At 43.7% G+C, this 14,152-nt stretch overlaps 1 protein-coding gene across 1 annotated transcript; it reads right to left on the reverse strand.

Annotated features, from left to right (window-relative positions):
* Positions 1-3,320: 3,320 nt before the first annotated feature.
* On the reverse strand, positions 3,321-13,813 carry LOC113125151 (WD repeat-containing protein 20). The gene is made up of 4 exons (XM_026298461.1): positions 12,882-13,813; positions 9,854-10,036; positions 7,764-9,173; positions 3,321-7,419 (listed from the first exon to the last, which is right to left on the reverse strand). The coding sequence occupies exons 1-4, from the start codon at positions 13,305-13,307 to the stop codon at positions 7,372-7,374; spliced, it is 2,067 nt and encodes a 688-aa protein (XP_026154246.1). The 5' UTR covers positions 13,308-13,813; the 3' UTR covers positions 3,321-7,371.
* Positions 13,814-14,152: the final 339 nt, after the last annotated feature.

The following is a 14,152-nucleotide window of genomic DNA, read 5'->3' on the forward strand; positions in this document are numbered from 1 at the left end:
TTCACCTTTGCAGTGATTCTACAGAGTAAACTCATCAGTAGATAACATGGTGCGTTAGTATAGATTAAACATTTTGTAAAGACACACAGATGTTTTCAGATATTTGGAAATTACTAAAGTCCATTTAAAGTAAAGTTGTAGCTGTAGGTCCACACAGACCTGAGAAAAGTCATAAAAACACAATAAGTAAAAAGAGACCCATTTAAATATTTTTGCTGTTTTTCAGTTTTACTTTAATCTCTTTGGTTACTATGCTGTAAAGACGTCTGGCAGGTACAGACTTTTCCAATGAACTCTATTTTCCTCTGGACATGGACTATTTTAGCTTTGCTTTCAACTTGACTTTGCTATGCTCTTCCCTTCCATGAAACGTTATTTCACACAATTTTAAAACTTTATATCTTATTTTATATTTATATTTTGCTTAACTTGCATTTTAGTTAGTAATTTTTAGTATCTTACACTTGATCTTCCTACTTACTTCATGTTTTTGAAAGTTTTAAGTTAAATTAATTTTGTGATATTAGGGTAATAACAAAAACTTTTATCACATTAGGTGAGTAACTCAGGCTGTAGGATCACTAATTCTTTTTTCTACTGTCAGAATTTTTATTTTGATATAGTTAAGGTTCCGGTGTTGACCGACACTCCGATCATTGACGAAACGTCGCAGCTGTTCGGACGCCACGCCCCGGAGTTACGTCACCAACCTGTTTTGTCGCTTCGACTTTATTCGGTTATCTTCGTCAGGCCATTTGACGCACCTCCTTGTGCTGTCGGATGGTTCCTCAGAGAGTTTCCGCCATTGATGTTTTTTTTTTACTGTAGATATGAAGTAATTTTAAAAATACTCAGCCGCTTTATTGGGTCTGAGCTGACGTTAACTACCTTATATACTTCTAGTTTGAAGTACTTTGTATACCGCCGGGTAGCTGACGTTAACTACCTTATATACTTCTAGTTTGAAGTACTTTGTATACCGCCGGGTAGCTGACGTTAACTACCTTATATACTTCTAATTTGAAGTACTTTATATACCGCGGGTAGCTGACGTTAACTACCTTATATACTTCTAATTTGAAGTACTTTATATACCGCTGGGTAGATGATGTTAACTACCTTATATACTTCTAATTTGAAGTACTTTATATACCGCGGGTAGCTGACGTTAACTACCTTATATACTTCTAATTTGAAGTACTTTATATACCGCCGGGTAGCTGACGTTAACTACCTTATATACTTCTAATTTGAAGTACTTTATATACCGCTGGGTAGCTGACGTTAACTACCTTATATACTTCTAATTTGAAGTACTTTATATACCGCGGGTAGCTGACGTTAACTACCTTATATACTTCTAATTTGAAGTACTTTATATACCGCGGGTAGCTGACGTTAACTACCTTATATACTTCTAATTTGAAGTACTTTATATACCGCGGGTAGCTGACGTTAACTACCTTATATACTTCTAATTTGAAGTACTTTATATACCGCCGGGTAGCTGACGTTAACTACCTTATATACTTCTAATTTGAAGTACTTTATATACCGCGGGTAGCTGACGTTAACTACCTTATATACTTCTAATTTGAAGTACTTTATATACCGCGGGTAGCTGACGTTAACTACCTTATATACTTCTAATTTGAAGTACTTTATATACCGCGGGTAGCTGACGTTAACTACCTTATATACTTCTAATTTGAAGTACTTTATATACCGCTGGGTAGCTGACGTTAACTACCTTATGTACTTCTAATTTGAAGTACTTTATATACCGCGGGTAGCTGACGTTAACTACCTTATATACTTCTAATTTGAAGTACTCTACATACCGCTGGGTAGCTGATGTTAACTACCTTATATACTTCTAATTTGAAGTACTTTATATACCGCTGGGTAGCTGACGTTAACTACCTTATGTACTTCTAATTTGAAGTACTTTATATACCGCGGGTAGCTGACGTTAACTACCTTATATACTTCTAATTTGAAGTACTCTACATACCGCTGGGTAGCTGACGTTAACTACCTTATATACTTCTAATTTGAAGTACTTTATATACCGCGGGTAGCTGACGTTAACTACCTTATATACTTCTAATTTGAAGTACTTTATATACCGCTGGGTAGCTGACGTTAACTACCTTATGTACTTCTAATTTGAAGTACTTTATATACCGCGGGTAGCTGACGTTAACTACCTTATATACTTCTAATTTGAAGTACTCTACATACCGCTGGGTAGCTGACGTTAACTACCTTATATACTTCTAATTTGAAGTACTTTATATACCGCGGGTAGCTGACGTTAACTACCTTATATACTTCTAATTTGAAGTACTTTATATACCGCTGGGTAGCTGACGTTAACTACCTTATGTACTTCTAATTTGAAGTACTTTATATACCGCTGGGTAGCTGACGTTAACTACCTTATATACTTCTAATTTGAAGTACTTTATATACCGCTGGGTAGCTGACGTTAACTACCTTATATACTTCTAATTTGAAGTACTTTATATACCGCTGGGTAGCTGACGTTAACTACCTTATATACTTCTAATTTGAAGTACTTTCCATAGTGTTACAGAATAAAGTTCAGTCTGTTATAAGCTGCTGATAAACAAAGGCTCTGAGTTTATCAGTTCATAACCACTAACAGCTGCTTGGAGGACAAGCTCCTTAGTCACAAATCACTTAGATTTTACATGTTTGCAGAAAGTTTTCAAATGCAGTCTTTCTTCAAATGTTAACCAAAGTAAAGTGCATTAGATTTATCTCTGAAGTGCTAAATATTTCAAACCACTGATATATCCTATTAATATTCTTTATAAAGTCACCACAGGTCAGTATGAAAGTCAATAAAGTTCAATTATACTTCCCATCTAATGCCAATAAATAAAATTACATTTAATATTTTTACCCTGCTAAAATATAGAACCTGTATAATGTTGTGATTACTTCTAATAATCAGTATTATTAATATGGACCCAGGTTGTGTCCATCCAGAGACACAGACACTGTTGTAGTTTAATGTTTTATTAACAGATCCCCAAACACAAACCAGATACAGTGACGTCATTCTGCTGCTAGAACCTCCACCAGAACAGGCATAAAGTGTGTGAAAATGTGTGTGACACTATGAGTGTGTGTGTCAGTGCACGTGGGAACTGTACAGTGATAATGGAGAAAGTGTATTTTACACTCACATTTACAGAGCGAAGAAAAAAACTGTTAAGACATTTGTGAAATGGAGAAACAGCCTTTCACAGAGCACAAAATGAAGATATGTGCAATAATATTTTGAGTAGTTTCTGTCCAGAACAAGGCATTAAGAGCAAAATACTGCCTGAGCTTTTAGTTTGCACTTAACTGTGGCTTCCTCAGTCATTTTGGAGAGCAGGCTGTTTCTGTGCTCGTAGACAGCCTGGACACAGCGTCTGCAGAGGTGAAAGGTGAATTACTGAGTTTACTCATGTTGCAGCAGCCGGCTGTGAGGATGGAGCTGCAGCTGCTCCTGGTATCAGAGCTTTTATTTCTGGGTTCAGTTCACATGGTCGCATCAGATCTTCTCTCAGCCAGTAACAGTTAAACAGTAAAACATCAAACCACAAATCTTTGCTCCAAAGTCAGGCTGAAGGTCGCCCGAGAGCTTCTTTCACACAATAAAGCACAAAGTCTGAACTAGCCGTGTCTGTTCTTATATTACAGCACTTTTAACGCAGTGGAGCTTGTATTTATTTGAAATACGTTTTGGAAAGAAACTACAGGACAGTATTTTATTTAACATCATCCTCCTGTGTGTCAGCTGAGCTCTACACCTGGTGCCTCCTCCAAGATTTACCTGCACTAACATTTGTCTGACAGGGTCAAAAACGTTAGTGGAGGAAGGACAACCCACTCCAAAACATACATACAGTATATATGGCCTGTGGGAAAAGAACGATTAATAATTAACATCTGCAGTCTCTTATGTTCAGAAACTCTTCTTGTTACATCTCTTCTGATTTTCTAGTGTCTGAGAAAATCTGCTCAGGAAGCACAAAAGCAGCCAGTAAATAAGACAAATTGAAACTCACTTATTAAACAGGGCAGTTCAGTTATTGTCTTCACAGTCGGTCGTCTCCTGCATCTCTTAAACTTGTAAGATCTCAGACTGACGAGTAAAACATCCCATGCCTTCAAACAGCTTGTGCAGCATCATCCAAGTGTTTGTTAGTGGTTAAACACCTGCACCATGTAAACCCAGACTCACATATTTCCCGCAGACAGACTCTCACACAAAGCTGAGGAAAACTCAGGTTCCCATTCAGACACATCCTGATGTTGTCTCTATACCTGAGTGTGTCTGTTTAGCTTCTACTCCATTTGGTTTTAATGTGGGGAAGTGCTAAACAAACACCTGCATGTGGAGACAGAGCTAAAGCAGAGGACTGTGACAGTCAGGAGCATATTTAAAACCACAAATTCACCTTGGAGAACACAAGTCACAGAATGACGAGGTGAATATCAGCTGGACCCAAACATCTGCTCTTAAAAACACTTTGATGAAGCTGCATAAGCTTTAGGACAAACTCAAACCCAAAAATAAGACAGTGTCTGTATTTCTGGGAAAGTGTGAATTACTCCTTTAACATGCAAAGAGAGCAGATGTAGCTTTTCCTCTTCTCTTCAAGGCCGTGATAAAGCATTAATTTACACTTCACACTGAGATCGACCCCAAAGCTCATGAGCTCATTCATGACACTGGGCAGACGTGTTGCTGTTATGACAAACAAGCTACACTCCCCTGACAGCACCCAGGGAAACTGCTGCTTTATCTGTTGCTCCACGGGCTTGATCCTGGAAGTTACTCTGCTGTTTACAGGAGACAGGAACTCAATAAAACACACACAAAGAAAATACACAATGCTGATAAAAGTACTGGCAGGTTACAGCACTGAGTTTTCACTTCAGCTGTTACACAAAGCAAGAGGAATGCTAAAGGAAAAGAAGAAAAGACGCAGCTTGTGTTCAGCAGGCTGTTCTCTGGTTGATGGTTTGGCTGTGGACAGAAACATCTGGCGCACACACACACACACATGTTGATTTACTACAACTGGATCTGAATTCCAACCACATGGTTCATTATTAAACAGGCTTTTTCAATTCTGCTTCTCAATCTCTGAAAACAAGACTTGAGCCTTATATCACACACAGTATGCATCATGTTTACAACATGGCAAAGAGACACAGAAATGTGTCTCAGTGATACAGAAAAGTGAAAACCCATAATTGAGGGAACAGAAATTCCAGCTGATTAAAGAAATTCCAATTTGGACCAAACTGCTGGGCAGACAGACAGATGTGGTTATTCCCCTGCATCTGGCTGGGAAGTGTGTTTAAGCGTTTAATGCAGCACGGTATAAGGATGCAGACAATTCAATGTCCCATGTCATATTTGTTTGGCTGCTTAAAACAAACACTGAAGAATGTTTTCTTTTTCACTTTAAACGTGAATCCCATACCTAACACCCAGGGGCAGCTGTCTGGCTGCACAAATGTACTTTAACACAGATGGCAATGTTTTTGGTTTAGCTAAATAATACACCAGGAAAAGACTGAACAAGAATCAGAAACAGTAAGCAGGAAAATGAGAACCAGTCAGAGTGATACTTAAACCTGTTAAACAGAAAATAAATCCAAATCTCATCACAGAGCTGTTCTGTCTGCACATATGACTATTTAATCCTCTGTACCAACAATCCCCAGTGGATTGTGGGTAAATGGGCGTTGTTTCTGCACAGAGTTCAGACAAAACAATACAATAACACCCCCTAACGTCAGCCGTGGCACCTCAGGATGGACTGTGGATTTATTGAATGTGCAAATTCTTGCAAGAGGCAATTCAGGTGCAACAGGAATGGAGTCCAAGACACAGTATCGTGAATATGATGCTACACCATAAGGGAGTGTGTGTGTGTGTGTGTGTGAGTGAGTGAGTGTGTGTGTGCATGTTTCACGTTCGGAATGTGTAGGAGTGTGTGTTTGTTCATGAGCATGTTATTCTTCAAGATGCTGTTTGTCCACACATGATGTCCAGGACCAGTCAGCTGAAACGTTCAGGTACTCTGTGCTCACCCCGGCTCAGTCTCTTCTGCCTGCGCTGACAGATTCACCACGGCTCATTCTGAGGGACAACTCTATCACACGAAAAACACACTGACATCTTCAAGTTCCCTAAAACAGCAGCCATTCAACTTGTAACTGTGGTTACTATGTACAATAGAAGGATCTTCATATATTAATATTCATCTTTCCTGTTTTCTCTTCACTTTCTTGCTGTCAAGTCATTATTCCCATACACACTTGTACTTTTTGTATTTATAGAGTATTTGCAGTATTTACAGTATAAATTACTACACAGTCTTGTGATAAAATAAATAACTTAAATACAATGGCCGTGGCTTCTGCAGTATCTGTTGGCTGACAGGGAAACAGAAGGGACCTGATGACGACTGCTGCTCCCTCCTTGTTGCTTCAGGGTTACACAGAAAGGAAAAACTATTTGTTGGATGCAGTCTTTCCACAGATAAACACGGTGGAGAGGTGAAGGCAGAGGGCCCAAGCACTGGGAATAAACTTTATTCCCACAGTGACACATGCTGATAAACTCTTCCTGAAGTCCAGGCACAGTGCAGCCGTTCCCTGCTGCTGAGCCCCATTAACACACCAGCACTCAGACATTTAGGAATAAATGTGGCACGATGAATCTAAAGTTACAGCGGCTTCAAAATACCTGTTTCTGTGTATTGGCAGGTGTCCATTAAAACCATTAAAGCCCTGAAACCCATCCAACACTTTAAAGTGGAAAGTGTTATAATGCACAAGGCAGAGCTGCTTGATGATGTACAAAAAATAAAAGCGAAGGGAAGCAGAGGCTGTGGATCTGAATCCTGTTAACAAGAATGACTCATGATATTCCAATTTTAATCTAAACACTAGAAACTACTGTAGGAAACAGCACAGATATAAAAGGTAATACATCATATGGCCAAAGGTCTGTGACACCTTAACTTTAAAACAGAGAACTATCAAACCTCATCTAAACCACGCCAAACAGCCGCAGACTAATGGGGTGTCCAGATACGTCTGTGCCAGACCTTCAGGAAGTGCTTCCTGACCAACTGTGGCCGCTGTGGGAATAAAACCAACTGGGAACAGGGAAGCAGTGCAGAGTTACAGTGAGTGTATAATACTGCAGTGGTAGGTTGTGTACAGTCTGTGGTTGTTGGCCCCAAATTTGACATTTCTGAGATTGGGTGGAGAAGCTGTCAGACAGAAGAGATGGAGTGAGGGATGAGTGCAAAGCTTCTCCTCCAGCTATACCACGGTGCCGCTCGGAGAGTTCCCGTTCTGTGCTGTCAAATTCTGAACAAACACAGACAAAATATGAGGGAAGGTTAGAAACAAGGGACAATCAGACCAGAAAAGCCTGGATGTCACTTAAGGTGCAGGAAGATAAAAAGATGAGCAGATGGTGAGTGATTGTCTCAAATGACTAATGATCTTAGTTTACTGACAAAGTAGAGTAAGTAGGCTAATTACCACTTCATAATGAATGTCCTGAAATAAGGAAAACCACTGGAGAAAATGGAGTGGCCTAATTTCAAAGGTGAGAGTCTTCACTTATTTTTAAATATGAAGATTAATGATCAAAATAGGAATAAGTCTTAATTGTAGTTGATAATACAAAATGATGCCTGAAGACGTACCACCTTGCCTGGCCGTGCCCAGGTGCAGATCAGACCCTCCTGGCAGGCTGTGATGATGCAGTCGTCCATGAAAACCAGGACGGTCAGCCTCTCGTGTGCGATCTTCTTGCACACCAGCGGCTCCAGGAGTGGCACCTCGTTCATTCGTGGACACAGCGTGGTGCCCAGGACCTTGGCAGCGTCCAGCCGGTTGCTCCTCGGCGCCACATTGATCTTGTCGTTGCTTTTGCTGATGTTGCCCAGACTGTGGTAGCGCTTGTGCTCCTTCTCCACCCCGCCACTGCCACCAGACTTGTCCGACTTGCGCTCTTGAAGCGACAGCGTTGCAAAGCGGCCAATGCTGAAGGGGGTGCTGTTTCCTCCTCCGCTGCTCCCTACCCCTCCTCCACTTCCACCGCCACCCTCCGAGGCACCCTGGCTCTTGGAGGCGTTTGCCACGGCCGGGTGGGGCAGAGAGTTAGAGCGTGAAAGGGAGCGAGGAAGTGGAAGGGGGAGTGTCGGTGGGTTGGAGGTGCCGGTGTTTGTGTTAGGTGGGTGATGGTGACCCTCCACCCCTCCACTTCCTCCCCCACCTGAGGTGCTGTTGACCACCCCACTGCCAGAGTTGGACAATGAGGGTCCAAAAGTGTTAGTAAAGGCGCGGGACAGGGGCAGGCGTGGGTACAACACGTCGTCTGTCAGGTCCCACAGGCAGAACTGGGTGTCCTGCCCCACCGAGCCAAACCGGTATGTGACTGACGTGGAACCACCACCTTTGGAGCTGTGCCGAGAAAGATGGGACAAAGTGCTGCTTGTTCGGACCCGGCCAAAGTGCATGGAGTTATTTGGCGCACCCTGATGGAGGTCCTCCTCGCTGCCACTGAGCTCCATGGGCTCATCGTCTTCCAGGGAGGTCGTGAAAGGGTCAAATGCCACCACGTTGACCCAGGACTTATGCCCATGCCCTCTGGCCACCACACGGCTTTCTGCAAATGACCAGACGGTAACCAGGTCATCCTCCCCACCTGTGGCAAGATATTTCCCATCAGGGCTCCACGACACACACAGCAGCCCGCCAAAGTAGCTCTTCATCACCCCCTGCAGCTCCATTGAATCAAAGTGAAAGACTCGCAGGCAGCCGTCCTGGCCCACGCACGCAACATGCACGCCATCTGGGGAGAAAGCAAACTCATTGAGGCCTCCCTCACCCACAGCCCATCGCAGCAGCGGGTTGCGTGGCGTCTTGGTTTTACAGGCATAGACGGCAAAGCCTTCGCCCTGCCGCAGAAGAGAGTACTGTGGAGCCGTGGTGCCACATGGGTGGTCCACGTTGTAGAGGTAGAGGTGGCCACTGGCATGGGAGGCCAGGAACAGGTTCTCAGACTTGGGAAGCCATTTTAGACACGTCACCTTGGATTTGTCTATCAGCCTCTGGAAAACAGGAGGAGGGAAGGAGAAGAACAGGGAAGAGAGAGATTTAGAGGCCGAGATGTATGGAAAAATAAAAAGGAAGGAATGATGGAGGGGGTGGTGGACAGATGTAGAGGAGATTGGGGAAGAAATGGGCAAGAAAAGCAGAAAAGAGAAGAAAATGCATTGATTTGAAGTTTTTGTGCCTTTTTGTACATACTTGGTAGAATCACCTCACTGCTAGAAAAATACATACTTTGAAAAAACCAAATATAAAGTATTGAGAAGAAGGGAAGCATAGGAACAGATTCTATAGAGACCAAGAAATGAGCTACAGCAGAGACAAAACCAAAGATTTAGAGAAGCACAATCCCTGAGAGATGAACACGATAAAGTCTGCATGCAATAGTGCACCCATGCACCCCCAGCCTCCTCAGTTTAATCGGGAATCCCATTAAGGAGAATCCCATTAAACAGAAAGAACCAGTTCTGAAGACACAGGACATGAATATATAAGCAGGTTACAGGGACAACGCTGAAGAAACTTTCAAGGGAACATCACAGCGTCTAAACTAGAACAAAAACAAAACTTCCTGTTGTGTTGCAGCGGGCTTTAATCACAACAGCACAAAGGGCTGCAGCTTCCTCGACACATTAGAGGAAAACGAACAAGAGCAGACGTCCGCAGGCAGATACTGTACCTCCTCATTGAAGAGTTTACTGGTTTCCTTCTTGATGGGGTCGAGGTACTGGACCTGTCCGGCCGAGAAACCCACGATCAGAGCTACACTCTCTGCTGTGGCGGAGTACTGGTTGAAGTCATGACACGTCGGCTGAGTCCCCTTGTAGATCCTCTTGTCTATTGGCTTACTGAGGTCCACAGCCTGCAGACAGATGAGGAACCAGGACCCACAAGCAAAACATCAGCTAAGGAGCAGCTAATAGGTCGCTTGTCTCACCAGAAAGCAACAACCCAGACTAAAACAATTTAACAGTTTCAAACTTCTGTCAATCAAGATTACATTTCTGGGCTCTTTTAATATCTGCCACCATTATTTTTCCTATTTTGACAAATGATCTTGAAGCATATTTGACAAAACGACCCACTAAGATCTTTTCAGAGCAGCTACCACACGGTTTGAATGAAAAACACTTCTCATCCATCCAACAGATCGATGGCAAACATCAGCTTTTAATGTCAGACTAAAGGTTTTTCATTGGTTCCGCTTGTTTGTTTTCAGTCCTGCTCATACAGACCTCATGTGCTCAGTGCAAAAACACAAATTCCAAACTTTATCTGAAGCTGATATGAGGTTTCAGCCAAAACATGTGACTGGGATTCTTCCAAAGTTACACTCTCTTTAATATCTTTAGCTCTCCTCTATAATAATCCATTCCATTAGCTTGAGTCAAAACTGGAACATATTTGTGGAGGAGGGTGGATTTTTTTCTCCTTCATGTCTCCTATTAGAAAGACATTAGGAATGGACCTCTGACCAACCAGTATGAACTGGGGGAAGGACTCCAGCCAACTAAAACCACGGTTGCTTCACTGAACGGGACTACTGGAACCACTCTGACATCTGTTTGACTGTTCACATTTTTTGGAAAGTCAATAAAATGACTTCAAGGAAACACAAAATGAGTAAAGAAAATGCTAAACAACCATAAAGAGATGCAAAGTGAATATGACAGGACAGAAAACAGGCGAAAAAACAGTAAAACATAGACCAAAACAAAAAGGAATTTTAAAAATGAATGAAAAATGATGCAAAACAGACACAACACAGCTATAAAACAATTATAAATTGCCACAAACAAATAATAAATGTTAATTATGAAAACAACACACACAAGTCTTTAAATCTGTAGGGTGGGGGGCCTGTTATTTCATAATCCATCTATGGCTAAAAGCGTCACAGGCTGCACAGGCATTTGAACACTGCTTTTGGACAGACTAGAAAAAAATGCTAACGTGCCCCTAAATGAATTTGCAGATCAGAGTTAGTGTGCAGGTCTTAGTCTTCTCATCAGGTGACATTTTATGTGGGGAAAGTATAATGGTTAGTGACATGCAGGTGTCAAAAGGCATCCTGAGCGTTAAGTTAAAAGCAGGTTGTACTGGAGAAGTGAAAGCAGTGAAGTCAGAAGCTGCTTCACACTGAAATACAGTCACTGACTGTAGGCTGTGTGTAACACGATGTCTCAAGAACATCTTCAACCACATTCAGACCAATTTCTGGATGGCAGTGGGTGTGTTTTCCATTTTATCCGGCAAATCAATAAATAAATGCATGCTGGGAAACGTAGGCAAAGTAGAGACACCAAAAATGTACAGCTGATTGGAGATGAGGTTTGCAAATTTATGATAAATATCAATATTGACCAATATTCAGATGATTTTCTCAATTAGCCATTTAAAGCCCAAAGACAGTGAGTTTATTATTCATTTTGATTCACTGGCTAATTGTTTCAGCTATTGGAGATGCATTGATAATGCTCTTATTAAGGGGATGGAGAAGATGCAACCAATAAACACTGAATACAGCTTTGTTTTTTTCCCCCAGATGGTGAACTTTGGATCTGGTTTCACAGTTGGCTCCCTGACAGTGCTGGCAGCAGAAGAGACAGAAGCACAAACTTTAGAACGACATCAACTCTTTTCGTTCTTTTACACAAAGCAGAGAGGGAACCTTTGATTCTGAGCATGTGGACGATAATTTAGTGCACGTCATGCTGCGTTAAGGCACATATCCACTAATTGCTGAACGTACAGTGTGTGTCACACCATCGGGTGCATGTGAATGTGTTTGGATGTGATTTCCTGCAGAAACCATCTGTTCGTGGGTTCTGCTTCCCCCAGTCTAACCATCTACACATATCTGCACCAATAAAGACGAATTAGCTGCATCACACTGTACTTGTGATTGCATTATGGGCCAGAAAGGAGAAAATGATGCATCTTGTGACTGTCACTGTGCACTGAGAGTATTTCTCCTCATTAGCTGATCCATGAAGCCTTTTGCATGTCTCCTCCAGTTCCTCCTAAATGGATTATTAGCCTTCCTGGTTTAGAAGGAAGTGTTGCATCTAGCTGCAAGCACTCCCAGCTCTCCAAAATAAATAAATGCTTGTTTCTTTACATTAGCATTGCTAAATGCAGCTCCGTTAGAAGAAACTGGAGGACAGGTGCAAAACAGACTGCTTCAAAATGTCACACTGCTCAGAAACATTGTTTTATGATTTTCACACTTCTCCCTCAGGGGACAGGGAGAGTCTGACGCAGTGAGTGTCGGAAAGAGATTTTCAGTATAAAACTCAACAGACTCACACCAGCTGCTAACTCATGCTCCTTGCGGTCTCCCTCTTTAGGGGCCAATGATAAGACTGAAAGCAGCAGCTGGTTTCCAGTGAAAATGCAGTGAGTGGAGCTGTCAGAGCCTGCAGGCTGCTTCCTCCTGGAGCGGCCACTGACACGGTGCATCCGTCTGCATGATGCACCATCCACCGCCTCTGCAGCCAAATCAGCAGCCGCTCCATTTTGAGCTGCACCACGAGCAGAAACGCCATGTGTGCATGTTGGCACCAGCAGCCCAGCAGGCTCGGCTGAACAAGACGACGAAACGCGAGCAAACAGCCTGCGATTGGCAGCGCGGGCTAGCGTGCTAAGCTAAGCCTGGCTGTCCGCTGTGAGGGACGCGCGGCAGCGGCGCGGCAGCCTGGGCTCACCTTCTTGATGTTGGTGTACGTGTAGAAATACAGCTCCCTGCCGATGTTGAAGCACACCCGCTCCGAGTCCTCGCTCGGGTCTTCGGGCTGCAGCTTGACCATGGAGACCCGGACCGGCGGCAGGAACCCCGCCGGAGAGGAGTTGGCTGCGGCATTGGACGAAGAGGAGGCGGCAGCGGCGGCCGCGGCAGCAGCAGCCGCGGCGGCGGCGGCAGCCCCGGGCCCCTGCAGCAGCCCGACCCCTCCGCCGGGTATCGCGCCGGGTCCAGCCCCGGGGCCCAGCGTGGCTCCGGCGGACGGACCCCGCGGCAGCCCGCCCCGCTGCTGCGAGTCCGAGAGGGTGAGCAGCTTGTAGAAGCCCTCTCTGGTCCGGAACTGGGATTTAATCTCATTGATATCCTTCAGAGCGCCGCCATCTCCGGCCATTTTTAGTACAAACAAGCCGCACAGGAAACTGAGATTCTGACCTGGAAATAAAAACGCTGCAATAAAAAAGTCCTAGGGTAGCAATGGGAGAGGCGAGGGCGAGCAGCAGCTGCCGAGCTCAGCTAGGCCGACCAGTACGCCCGCTGTACTCCAGTGCATTTTAAACCAGTACCGGCGACCATACCGCTGCTAGCTGGTAAACAAACCCAGAGAGAAAGCCCATCTGAGCCGCTGTGAGCATCATCCTCGACCGGGTCTCTGCCTCCGTTCGTCTAGTGTGCGTAAAGTACGTGTGACGGTGCGTCGCTGCCGCTGCCGGCCCGACCTGGCGCTGCGCGCTCACTCCGGGAGTAAAGGGAGGGCGCAGCCTGGACAGCTGCTTGATTTATCTCTCATTTAAGCTCCCACTGACAGCCTCAGAGCCACCTTAAAGATAGGCTGTACTTTCTAGTCCCGCCCTCACCGAAAACACACCGTACCGGCCGTAAAGTTTGCAATTAACGAGAACTCATGCGTCTTTTTACGGAAAGAGATTAGTGCCACCACACGACCTCATCTGAATTGCAGAAATATGAGGCTGCCGTGCTCACATGGAGCTCTTAAATATTCTAAAGCAAATTGCTTTGAATTCCAATAAAAGATTTGCAATGCGCAATCTAACACGGGAGGCTGTGGCGAGAAATTAGACAATATTATTGATCTGTTTGCTATAAATTCACACCCACAAACAGCCTCATGCTGCAGGGTGCTGAATTTGACTTGATTTATAGCCAGTTTCTTCCCTCCACAGTGGAACAAGTTGGACTATTTTATTCCATTTATCTTATATTTCATTAAAGTCAGTT

Source organism: Mastacembelus armatus, chromosome 13, assembly GCF_900324485.2.
Source record: "Mastacembelus armatus chromosome 13, fMasArm1.2, whole genome shotgun sequence".
Lineage (NCBI taxonomy): Eukaryota > Metazoa > Chordata > Actinopteri > Synbranchiformes > Mastacembelidae > Mastacembelus > Mastacembelus armatus.